General features: G+C 38.2%; 2 protein-coding genes across 2 annotated transcripts; both read right to left on the reverse strand.

Moving 5' to 3' along the window:
* Positions 1-949: 949 nt before the first annotated feature.
* Positions 950-2865, reverse strand: LOC101293115 (probable WRKY transcription factor 12-like). The gene is made up of 2 exons (XM_004304482.1): positions 2247-2865; positions 950-1536 (listed from the first exon to the last, which is right to left on the reverse strand). The coding sequence occupies exons 1-2, from the start codon at positions 2693-2695 to the stop codon at positions 1344-1346; spliced, it is 642 nt and encodes a 213-aa protein (XP_004304530.1). The 5' UTR covers positions 2696-2865; the 3' UTR covers positions 950-1343.
* A 1794-nt stretch (positions 2866-4659) lies between these two features.
* Positions 4660-7527, reverse strand: LOC101292526 (uncharacterized oxidoreductase YohF-like). Its single transcript, XM_004304480.1, has 5 exons — positions 7439-7527; positions 7164-7317; positions 6816-7015; positions 5916-6145; positions 4660-5236 (listed from the first exon to the last, which is right to left on the reverse strand). Exons 2-5 carry the CDS (start codon positions 7256-7258, stop codon positions 4958-4960), a joined length of 804 nt encoding a protein of 267 aa, XP_004304528.1. The 5' UTR covers positions 7259-7317; positions 7439-7527; the 3' UTR covers positions 4660-4957.
* Positions 7528-12376: the final 4849 nt, after the last annotated feature.

A 12376-nucleotide genomic window follows, 5' to 3' on the forward strand; every position in this document is an offset into this window, starting at 1 on the left:
CGTTCTCTGCAGTCTCACGCCGGCGACGGCTTCTCTCTTTCCCGGATGACAGCATAGGCTTCCAGGACGGCTTCTTTCCTTCCAGGACTGGCCGGCGACAAGTTTTCCGGCCAACCTTGATCAATCATGGTGTTTTCCGTCCAGAGCTTCAATCCGGCCGGAAAACTTGTCGCCGGCCAGTCCTGGAAGGAAAGAAACCGTCCTGGAAGCCTGTGTTGTCGTCCGGGAAGGAGAGAAGCCGTCGCCGGCGTGAGACGGCAGAGAACGGACGAAGTCCGCATTTTAAGCCAGAGTGCGGACGTCCGCTCTCTATCCTTTCTGTATATATAAAAGTCGACCAACCAATAATATATATATATAAATTTGTATGATTGTATCCGGTTAGAATAGCCTATATGATTGTAACTTTTGTCTTCCCCTTTAATCTAAGCCCAATTACATCCTTTTTGGACCAGGAAAATAGAGCCCAGTATTTTTGCATCTATAAATTTGCTTAATTCCAGATCATGTATTAGTGGTTTCATTCACTTGTTCAGTCACTTACTTTGAAACTAGGATTTGTTCCTAGCTAAAGTATATGATACAGTATTGCAGTTGCTTATGATCAACTAACTGATTTTGTATTGACTGGGTAATCCATACAACAAAATAATGAGGGGTTCCTTTACACCACCTTGAATCCCGAAATTATACGAGTTCTGCATTTTCTCTGTTAGATCGCCCCTACATATAGTCATCAACAGTAATTCATTCAATCGGTAGAGAAACTTAAGAGAATGAATTAAATCCAAGATATAAAGGAAGAAAAAAAAATCAGCCATCTATGGTAAAATCAAATCCAACTTTTAAAGTGAGAACGAAGTTCCGTAAATGAATATACTTGTTTACATGATCATATGACTGAAGTCCTTGAACTTAGCTTATTAAGCTAAATCAAACCAATTAAGGAACTGATTTGCACACTAATGTGGGAGAAGAAAAAGCACAAAGAACTTGAGAAACTCGTGCATCTAGCATTCTCGCTAGTATTTGCATTGCGTTAAACAAACAATATATTGATGCCAAGAGCATCAGGGCCGACAAGGCATGCATGCTCGATCTACACATACAACAATATAAAACCTGCCCACACTTCTTAATTTACTACTTCATTGAAATCAAACATCTGCTAATTAAAAAGAGAAAAATCAAACACTGCTACTCTATCTGCTACATATATCCATTTGAACTTGGAGCAGCAGAGGCTTCTGAGGCCAGCACAAAATTAAACCTGGCTCGATCGATCAATTCCTTCAGATGAGATAGAAGCCATATCAAAGGGAGTGGCAAGCAAAGCTAGCAAGCTAACCTAGCTGGCCTGTGTGATTTGCGAGTTGCATTTGAGACAAGATATGTTCGAAATTGTCAGAATTAGGCTTGTCGATTGGATGAGAGTGCATCCCTTCGTAGGTGGTTACCACAATGCCTTCATCCTTGCTTAACCTTTGCACTTGCTTCTTAACATTGCACCCTTCATACGTGCATCGATAGTAGCTTCTGCAAAATAAGTTAATTAATAACATGCATGCGCTTTTAGCTAGCAGCTAGCTATTTATACGTACAGTTAACTACTGTTGTACACATCCGTACATAGACATACAAAATGTATATACATGCTTGGAATCATTTATCTGAACTAGACAACTAGACGTTGTAGCTAGATTGATGTACGTAGAACAATAAGATTTATAAGGGTACATACATGCGTAATTAATACGGATATATGTGTATGTAAACTACCAAATACTACTACCTAAAGGAATATAGACTTGATGCCTATAATGTATGAATGGATTAGAAGAAATTATCATTTTTCGTTCCACAATACATTTCTCATTTGATAATGTTAAATACTAGCTTTTCCTAGTGGAAAATCAAGCAGGATCTTGCTAGCTTTTAGCAAAGAAATCCACACGTGGTTAACATATATGATAATTAAGGAGCAAGCTAGTTACATGGATCTATCTACCATCAAATATATATGTAGCAGTGTATCTATACCACTTAAACAAATCAAATCTGCCAATCTGGTGATCGAGTGGCATTAAATCATGGATCAAAAACACCTCAATCATAATTTTGGATCGATGATTTTTCTTTTTTGGCATGGGGTCTCTGAAAATGTAGGATTGATGATGATCCAGCATATATAATTCATTGAAGAAACAAAGTATATATTGAAGATTTGAAGCTACGGAGGTACAGACCTGGGGAATCTGTTTGCTTTGACTGCTTTTTGGCCATATTTTCTCCAGCGATAGCCATCGTCAAGTATATCAACCTGGCTCCTCGTCTGAAAAGCATACTTGGGCTTTCTCGTTTTCTTCTTCATCTTACCTGATGAGTTATCAGCCGCCGCCGGACTTTGATCATGATGTTCAGCACGATCATCGGAATAATGGTCGTCGTCATCGTGTTTAACAGCAAGTTGTCTCCCGCCATTAGCTGCATGGTTTTCTGTTCCCATCGCCGATCCCAAAAGGCTGTGACGACTAATTGAACTACTACGGTCATCACCGCCATAGTTGGCAGTACCGCTGCTACTGTAAAGTAGTACTTGAGGGCTTCCCATATTCGGTGATGAAAAAGCCGCCATTGACGAAGAGGATGAAGCTGATGATGATGATCCGGGGAAGAACATTTGGTTGTTTTCCATATATGTTTCAAAGCTGAATAGATGTCAGACTAAACTTACAGAAGAAGAAGAGGAGGCGACTAAGCCGCAAAGGTAATGAGCTAGCCAGCAATGACCACGACTTCTGTATTAGGGTTTCACTTTCACCAGAGAGAGATATTCTACTTTATAAAGAGATTTATATAGAGAGACTGAGAGAGAGGGAGATAGATAGGTGTCGTAAACGGCACGAAAGTTGTTCAAAGGAGAAAAGGAAAAATAATTAAGTAGCTAGATAGCTGAATGAGCTTTATTATCTTTATACTTTTGGGGATCATGTAATTAGAAAGAAAATAAAAACGTAGCGAGGTGGCTGGGATCGATATGTTGGAATAATGGAGGCGGCTCTATGATGAGTTTCTGCTAGCTGTACAGATTGAGGAGAGTTAGCAAATAGCAACATGTACTGGTTAACCAGTTTTGTTAATAGTGAAGGTCACTCTTATTCATTCTTAGATGACACATTTTGAATCATGCAAACACAAAATAAGTTTGGCCAACTTCAACCTTCATTTTTCTATCTCATCTCATACTAGAGAGAACCACAACTCTTGAGAACCGCCTTAATACTTGCGAGTCAAATCAGTTAGCTAGGAAGCGCATATTGATTTAATTTGTTGTTTAGATCGTCTAAGGGTATTATGGATTTTCCTCTTTCTTTCTTCTTCTTCCTCGCATAAGAGAGAGAGAGAGAGAGAGAGAGAGAGAGAGAGAGAGAGAGAGAGAGAGAGAGAGAGAGAGAGAGAGAGAGAGAGCGCACAAGAAAAACAAAAAGAAGTTAGAAGTCTAAGCATGTTTCTGAATTAGCCTGCCATTGTTGAACCATGACTTTGCCACATAAAATCTGTTGAAAGTTGAAACCGAGGAAACTTCGCAGCCAGTAGTTGCTATATGTTTGTTAAATCTTTTCAAGGAAGGTATTAACCATGCATGCCAGCACCAGGAAGACCAGAAGCGAATTAATTGTTTTGTAAAGACTATAGAGTACGTATATATAGACTGAAATATTTCTATTATAATTGATCAATGTTCTATATAATAACTCTTGTTTTTAATAATCTGAAGCAACTTAATAAGAGTAATATCAGCATAACACAATTTGGTAATTTAGAGACTGTTTGCTTTATACAGTAAAGATTTGCTATTTACTATATTAACCATTGTTTTTAATAATCTGAAGCAACTTAATAAAAGTAATGTTAGCATAACACAATAAAAAACAAAATAAAATGAAGAGATAATTGGGGAGAGAAAAACTTGGGTAGTGGATAGAAATTAGAAAGTGAGATTACAAGGATTAACTGTACTACGCTAAATAAATAAAAATTAACCATTTCTTAGTTTTAGGCGACTTGATGAAAACGTGCAAATTTGCACGTATAGAAGACTAGTATAGTATAACCAGCTCGTTGAGCACGGATGCACCATTGAAACGAGTGTTTGCTAGCATGGCTGGTTTTAACTTACAAGCACCAAAATCGGCACCACCCTACCATACTTCCAATAAGGCGATAACCCGGCCATCCTAGCTTCCTGCAGCAGCGAAGAAAAGCAGAAAGGAAGAATAGTATGGATATGATCATATGAATCATCCTGAGAGTAAAGAAGGCTGAGACTCGGAGTACATATATGAAATATACGTCTATGTCATTTTAAGCCCTGGCTCAATCCTGGTGCAGCATATTACACTAACAAAGCGCATTGGTATAATTCTGTTCAGATTAATAGCAGTTGGCACCTGGCAGGGCATTGGTAAGTTTACTGTGCAGTATGTTAATGCTCTAAATGCCCTGAAGTCAACTTACCCAATACGTACTTACATACGTCTTGTTGAGCAAAGTACTGGATATTTCTTACATGTAATATGTTTAATCGGTTTTGGCAAGGGAATTCAACAAATCAGTGAAAGAGTTCAACCATTTGATCATTTTGAACATTGACAAAGTGAAAGATGAAAGATGCGTCACTTAATTCAATGGAAGGTCATAACATAAACAGATGTATGTTTCATGCTGTATGCTACTCAAACTGGAAATTGGCACAGACTGTAGAATATCTTTGAAATTTTGCATCTCAGTACAAGACAGTTATCAGTTTCAGTCCCATCGTCTGTAGAAAGGCAATTGAATCTTGACTTTGTTATTCGTAAGGAACAAATATAAGAATAGCTAATGAGTTCACCTATGAAGTATGAACAAACCTAAGTAGCTAATAATGGCTAGGAGGATATAATAGGAGCAAGAATCACATATAAGAACGCATTCGAGGCCTCACGAGAGACTGTGCCCCATCAACAAATATAGTTGTGCCCGTCATGTACCTTGAACCATCACTGACCAAATATATGACACTTGAAGCCACATCATTTTTAACATCAAGCCATCTCTCCAGCGGAACTGCATCCTTCACCAGCTTCTTTGCTCTCTCTATTCCCACAGACTTAGGAAACTCATCTTCCAAATGCAAACCACGTGCGATTGCATTAACCCTGATCTGGTATTTTCCAATCTCCAATGCCGACGACTGAAGGAACAGCAGGGGGAAGGAGGTTGTTATAGATAGAAGATACAAATAAGAGAAGACAGAATATGGAACATATAAATTGGATGAAGATGTGATGTACTAGAAATTGTAGAGATAAGCAACAAGCAACTCAAAATAAAACTGAAAGTTGTACAGATATACAACAGAGGTTCATTAAAATGAAGTTATGACTTGAAGATAACATCACAACCCAGTTAAAAAACTAAGGAAACTTGCAGTGCTTATGCTTTACATGCCTAAAGGGTCACTGCTTATGCTTTATATACCAAAAGCAAAAGCGTGTGACTGATATGAGGAATTAAAGCAAAAGTTCTTGTAATCTTAATCATTAAATATTATATCAATCAAGTGGAAGATGAGCAATTCATGACCTCAGACAATCATGCTTCATGCTTACTTGCTTAATGTGACCAACAGGACATAAGAAACTTAAGAGGTGTTTCTGATAACCAAAAATGTAACAAAATCAATTTTCTTTTCCCCTCACGCTGATGAAAATTCAATCATCTAGACCTTCCAAAATCAAGGCTAGTAAACCAAGAGAAAGTCAAAATACTGTATAAAACAGATATGAAGGGTGTATATTATATGCAAGATTGAAATACTCAAAACTTATATGCAATAGCTGTGTTGGGTGAGTGTAGGGCAATTAACATACCCTTACTAACTGCTGCAGTGCTGCTGAACAAGCACCATAGGCAACAGCTCCTGTATAAAGCCCTCTTTCAGCTCCAACAATCGAGGTCAACAATATGATGGAACCTCCTGATTTATGATCTCGCATTCTTCTGCCAACGGCATTTACCAGAAACCATGCAGACATGAAATTTATCTTCATTATCTTTTTAAACTTGTCTTCAGATAATTGCAGATGTTCTTGCATCTTGCCTGTTCCAAATAAACATAAATGATAAATTTGCTTGCTTTCAACTTGATTCCAACTAAATTACATCAACCTTAATCTCAGCACATAGAAATGCTCAAAACTGCATGGAAAGTAAAGAATGACACAAGCATCCACAGAAGAAGGCCTCTACATTTCAACTTACAAGATCGTTTCCAGAGGCCTCACTTTCAGTACTGAATTTTAAAACGTATAGGCAGAGGGGAAACTGATTGACCTTGCCAATTTTAACAATTCAATCCTACATCATGCATTTCTTTTTGTCATGCAAAAACTGTGGTTTCTTCGAGTTTTGTCTTTTATGTAAACAGGCCTTCAAACAACTCATTTGATCATCATGATATAACAATTCAAAGATCAAAAAATAAATACACTAAACAAATGGAAGCATGTTCAGCTCTGACAACCACCATCTAATTAACTTTATTGAATAACATAAGCCCAGAAAGACAGAAAGTGGTATTTAGGACGACTGTTAAAAGTTCAAAGAACAGTGATACCAGGTTAGTCGAAAAAAAGAACAGTGATAAATTTGGCAGTGCATAAAACCATGTGGTTAAAGGTCATATCCACCCAGAATCTAGGTTCCAAAATCTTGGAACAATTTGAGCACAGAACTACCAACAGGGCCAAAACCGAAAGAGAATGGTGTACCTTCATTGGCATAGCAATGCACAAAGGCATCCAAACTACCCAAGATTTCACAAGCCTTATCCACAGCCTCATCAAAAACTGCTCCTCTCTCCTCCTCCATATCCACACCAACCACCTCTATAGACACCACACCTTCCAGTGACCCCCTTATTTTCTCTGCAACACTCCTCAAAGAGCTCTCTTTTCCCATCAAAACCAACCTAAAACACCAAAAAGACAACACACTTCATCAACCCATTTGTGTGCTTCATCATAAAATGCACCCAGAATAACCAAAACCCAGATTCAGAATTTCACATTGGAGACGGGTAAAAACTAAAAAGCAAGGAACTTGAGAGATTAACTAACCTGCAACCGCGTTGGGCCAATTGTAAGGCTATGTTGGATGAGATTTCATCCCCATTGGAAGTGAGAAGGACCTTCCTTGCAGCAGGACTCCCCATTTTTTGAGTAATCAAACAACCAAGCAGTGTCTAGGCTCTTATATAATAAGACCAAATCCCTGTGACACAATGAAACTAATATAAAAGAGATGAAGGGGTTTTTGTTAATTTGCTTCCCGGTGAGAACAACCGAGTCGGTCTCTTTTTTCAAACGGGAGGTAGATGATATTATGGTATTACCGTAAGTAAGGCGTGTGTGTGTTTAATTATATATGGAGACGCAGAGGACCCATTTGAAGTATAATGAGGAGAATGCAGCAGACTTGCTCAGCATGTGGAGTGTTGGGCTGCAATTATATATAGAACAAACTTCATACGTGGAGATAGTATAAGCCATTTATCCATTTTACAGATTTTACCAAAATTTATTATGGAAATAACATCAGTAGTGTTTACATGATCATGATCACTTTAAGTAGTTAATTGAACATTAATTCGTATTTTCGAAAAGACCGTTTATGAACCGATGTAAACAACCTATAATATAAGAACATACATTTTACTGCATTTAATAATGATGTGAAAATTAGACATCATGTGCATTTCATCTGTATATATAACCGTTTTACAACATTAGTATTTATACTAAACGAAGAATTGAAGCAAAGCTAGAAACTCGACTTTTCTTTTTGGTAGGGAAAGTTTAAGAACCACAGGGGGCGTCTAGTTTGTAATGTAATGGTAAGTAAAGTTCCGGGTGTTTGAGGATGAGTGTGGTTGTTGAGAACTAGCTGGGTATTTTACACAAGAACATGAACTGATGAAAGTGGAAGTTGCGATCAAACTTTTGACGAAGGCTTTGAAAGTCTTTGAAGAATGAAAATCATGAAGATGGCTTTTAGATTCTCTTCCTTTGACCCTACGACCAGTGAGGGCTAGTTCACGTCTTCCTTAGCCTCGGTCAACGTCAAACTAGTAAATTACAAGGTAAAATCTTACATGAGTGAGTTGACTCGGGATCCCTAGATTGAATAGTCAGATTACTATTTTATGGAAGGTAATGAGAGTTATGAGACCAAATCTTGGTTGTTAATGGAACTTGATTTGTCACTCTCACATGTGAGTTGTGGTTTTTATATGTGACATTACTTAAACGTAATGCTTGTTCACATTGGTGGTTGTGGTCTTTTAAAGAAACACGTTGTGTGCATATGCCATAATGCCATATGGTTATGAACAAATTTGTGAAGCATAAATTAGGTAAGTCAAAAATTGGTTGTACCATTCTTATTCTTTACTTGACTAGCACATATAACTAATTTGAGCAGCTTCATAGGCTGACCGCAGGGAAAGAACACGGTGGATGAACCTAATATTACAATGGAATACTTTTAACGAGATTGTATAATATTTAACCGTCCAAGATCATGATACTACATTAAACTAAAAATAACAATAGCCTTCACGAAAACTATGTAGTTGGACATGCCACAACTAACAGTGTTATATCAACTACTCTTATATCTTTACAAATGTGCATCGAAAAATTGAGGTTTTTGAGATTATACATATGTAAACACGAAAATTCCTGTAACGAATAACAGAAAGACACGTGTATAAAATAATATATTTGTATTGATTGAATTTACGGGTTACAATCTCTGAGTATTCTTTTAACAAGAATGTCCTCTGATTTGATCTCCGACGTTGATTTGATCCAAGGGTGACGAGAACTTGATCTTAAATTGCACTGTTGTAGTTTAAACTTTTTATCGTATTGACGATTTGTATAAAGAAGTTGACCAAGGGCCATAGAGGCTTGACGTTGATCAGGTTTGGGCCACGAGCAGTTCCACGTGGTGGTTGCTCTTCGTCTTGTAGTTGGTGAAGATGTCGGCTATTTGGCAACTTTGTGACTCTTCAGGATTTGACAACTTATAGGCTTGAGGTTGATGAAGAATCAGCTATTTGGCAACTTGATGATTCTTCAAGGGTTTTGAGAGAATTCTGAGCTCTTTTTGATATGAAATGGGGTATTTATAGTGTCAACGTTCCTCTGTTTATGGAATGTTTTGAAGACATCGTTTTAATTATATTTCCTTAACGGTATAATTAAATCAATCAGTTTTGATTGATTGATCTAATTATAATTATTAACATAATTAAATCAATTGATATTTATTTATTGATTCGATTATGACCGATAAGGTATTTTGCCAATTTGATTAAATGTTCGACATCCTTTTCGATAATCAATTGAATTTGATTGAAATTTAATTATCGATTGACATTTAATATTTGATTTTAGTCGGGATTGATGATTTTTGTTGTCGACCGACCATTCACACGTCGCCACATGTCTTTTTCAAAAACTTTTCAACTTTTCCAACTCACGAGCCATGTATGCAATTTGTCGGGACCATGCATCGTATGAATAATCTAATGATTATTATTCTCATTAAATTTTATGCGTCTAGAAATGCCCCCACTTTAAGGTGCACAGCAGTCGTGTTGCCTTCATGTGTCGTAGGTGCAGCTTGAAGCCCAAATTTTTGACGTGGACGATTCTGGGCCAACTTCTTGGGCTTCAATGTATGTGGGAATTCATTTAAATTTGTAGGAATCCCGAATTTGTAGGGACTCCTAAATTTGCGAGGATTCCCTATATATATGGGCATTCCTTAAAATTTACAGGATATCTAAACTTGTAGAGATTCCTTAAATTTGCAAGGATCCCTACATATTTTATTTAATTCGGCAGAGATTTCCAAACACCGAATGTAAATGGAAATAAATCTTGGATATATTACTTTCTCGATTTGATTGATTGTTTGCAAGATTTTCCACAATAAATGATTTCGGTCACCAAATAATTTGAGGCTATATGGTTGGAAATCTTTGATTCCCTCCATAATTTTCTAGTCTCAACTAGGTAATTACTGGTGTAGCAATACCTAAGGCTTCAATATAAATTAGGGTTCCAAGTTTGAACACATCCATCCCCATATCGACTGCCTCAAGTTAGGTTCTCGTCGCTGTTACTGTGATGTTTCATGCTTTTTTTTCCTCTTGATTTGACTGTGTCGGCTTCGTCTAAAACTCTAAATCACCTATCCTTCTGGTATTAGTTTTATTTATTTATTTATTTTTATCGCAGATCACAGAACACAATTGAATTGCTCTCAAGTTGCCGGCGGAGAAGACCCTTGGCCTTGATAGGACAACAACAAAACCTAAGGTACTCTACGTACCTTTTTTTTTCTTCAGTTCTTTTCGTTTGATATTCTGATGCTCCCATGGATTTCTAGGTTGGCCAGCAAAACTAAATTGCTCCCTAAATCACTTTGAAGAGACCTTTCGACACATAAAAAATTGATTGAGTTATTACCTTGGTTTAAATTATTTTGGGACTAATCTTCTGACCCTTTTTGAAAGGCAATATTCATGCATGCACGTGGGTGATCTCTAATCACCTTGAATATTCTTCTTAATTCCCATGGCAGCACCTCTTTTCCTTCATTTTTATTTACGCAACAACCCTTTTCTTCTTTTTTTCAATTTTTTTTTGAGACAATGCGCACTAGTCTTAATTTTAAGAATTTTATTCCCACTAACAAAATCAAATTTTAAAATTCCCAAGAGCCAACTTAAACAGCAAAAAGACAATTATACCTTTAATGAATTAAATAAACTACAATAGATCATTATAAGAGTCTATTATAAAATAAAGTTTCTATGACCGGATTCCCACGACCAATGATGTTGACTGGGCTCTGGGGGCCATTGACTGGACTCTGACGACTGTTGACCGGGCTCCAACGACCGTTGACCGGGCTCCGACGACCGTTGACCGGACTCCGAAAAAAGTTAGAGGATTTATTGGGGGCAATAGGGGTCTATTGGGAGCAGTAGGGGGTCTGTCGGGGGGTATATTAGGGGCCAGTATGGGGGTCTTTTGGAGACAATATGCATGAGGTATGTTCGGGGGTCTACTAGGGGCAGTATGGGGTTTACTAGGGGCAGTAGGGGGTTTGTCGGAGGGTCAATTGGGGTCAGTAGGACCTCCTACTGGGGGCAGTAGGACCGTTAAACTTAACTGTGTGCTTCAGTCACTTATAACAGGTCCCTATTGAGGTCAGTAGGACCTCCTACTAGGGGCAGTATAACCCTTGAACTTGTGTTTCAGTCACTTATAACAGGTCTCTACTGGGGGCCACCTATTGGGGTCAGTAGGACCTCCTATTTGGGTCAGTAGGATCTCCTATTGGATGATATATAGGGGGAATATATGGTTTCTCAGAGAACTATTGGGGCCAGTATGACCCTGAATCCAAATCCAAATTCAACAATTAGTAATCAAATCAAAGGAATGAACCGTTAATCCATAATCACAAATTCATAATCCATTCATCCAAACAAAACACCACTTGAATTACTCAACCCGAAAATCCACCTAATCTGAAACTCATAACAAACCAAATCACCATAACAAAACAACAATTTCAAAACAAAAATCGAAGCGTAATCAAAACCTGCAGATCCCTAATCAAAATTTCACAATGAAACTAAAACAAAACAATTTCAGGTATCTTCTTTAACATATTATCTCTCAGCACCAATTCCTGTACGCAATTCCATCACTCAATTTCAAATTCATCTCACACACACAAAAAAAGTTGTATACAAAATTTGATTGAGTACGAACCTTGAGGCCGGAAAGCGCGATCTAGGCAGAGATCGGCTCGACGGCGACATCTTCGAAGAGGTTCTGGCGAAAGGAGAGCTTGGTGAGGTTGAAGAGGGTGGTTTTAGCTCGGTGGGACTCGGCGGTAACTCGACCGAGTTGAGGTCGTGGAGTTGGCACCTGATGAGATCGAGGAACGGTGGAGGATGAGTCGCCGTCGTCCTTGGCCGTCGGATCGTCGTGATTCGGTGGTAATGGTTTAGCGAGCTTGGACCGATTCCAGATCAAGATGGAGAAGCCAATCGAGGACATGGTGGACGACGACGACGACAGCGAGGAAGACGACTGGACATCCGTCGGGATTCGGAAGCAGCTCCTAGAGAGAGAGAGATGGGGATGAAACTATGAAAGTTAGATTTGAACGTGGAAGAGAGAGAGAGAGAGAGAGAGAGAGAGAGAGAGAGAGAGAGAGAGAGAGAGAGAGAGAGAGAGAG

This window comes from Fragaria vesca, linkage group LG6, assembly GCF_000184155.1.
Source record: "Fragaria vesca subsp. vesca linkage group LG6, FraVesHawaii_1.0, whole genome shotgun sequence".
Taxonomy (NCBI): Eukaryota; Viridiplantae; Streptophyta; class Magnoliopsida; order Rosales; family Rosaceae; genus Fragaria; species Fragaria vesca.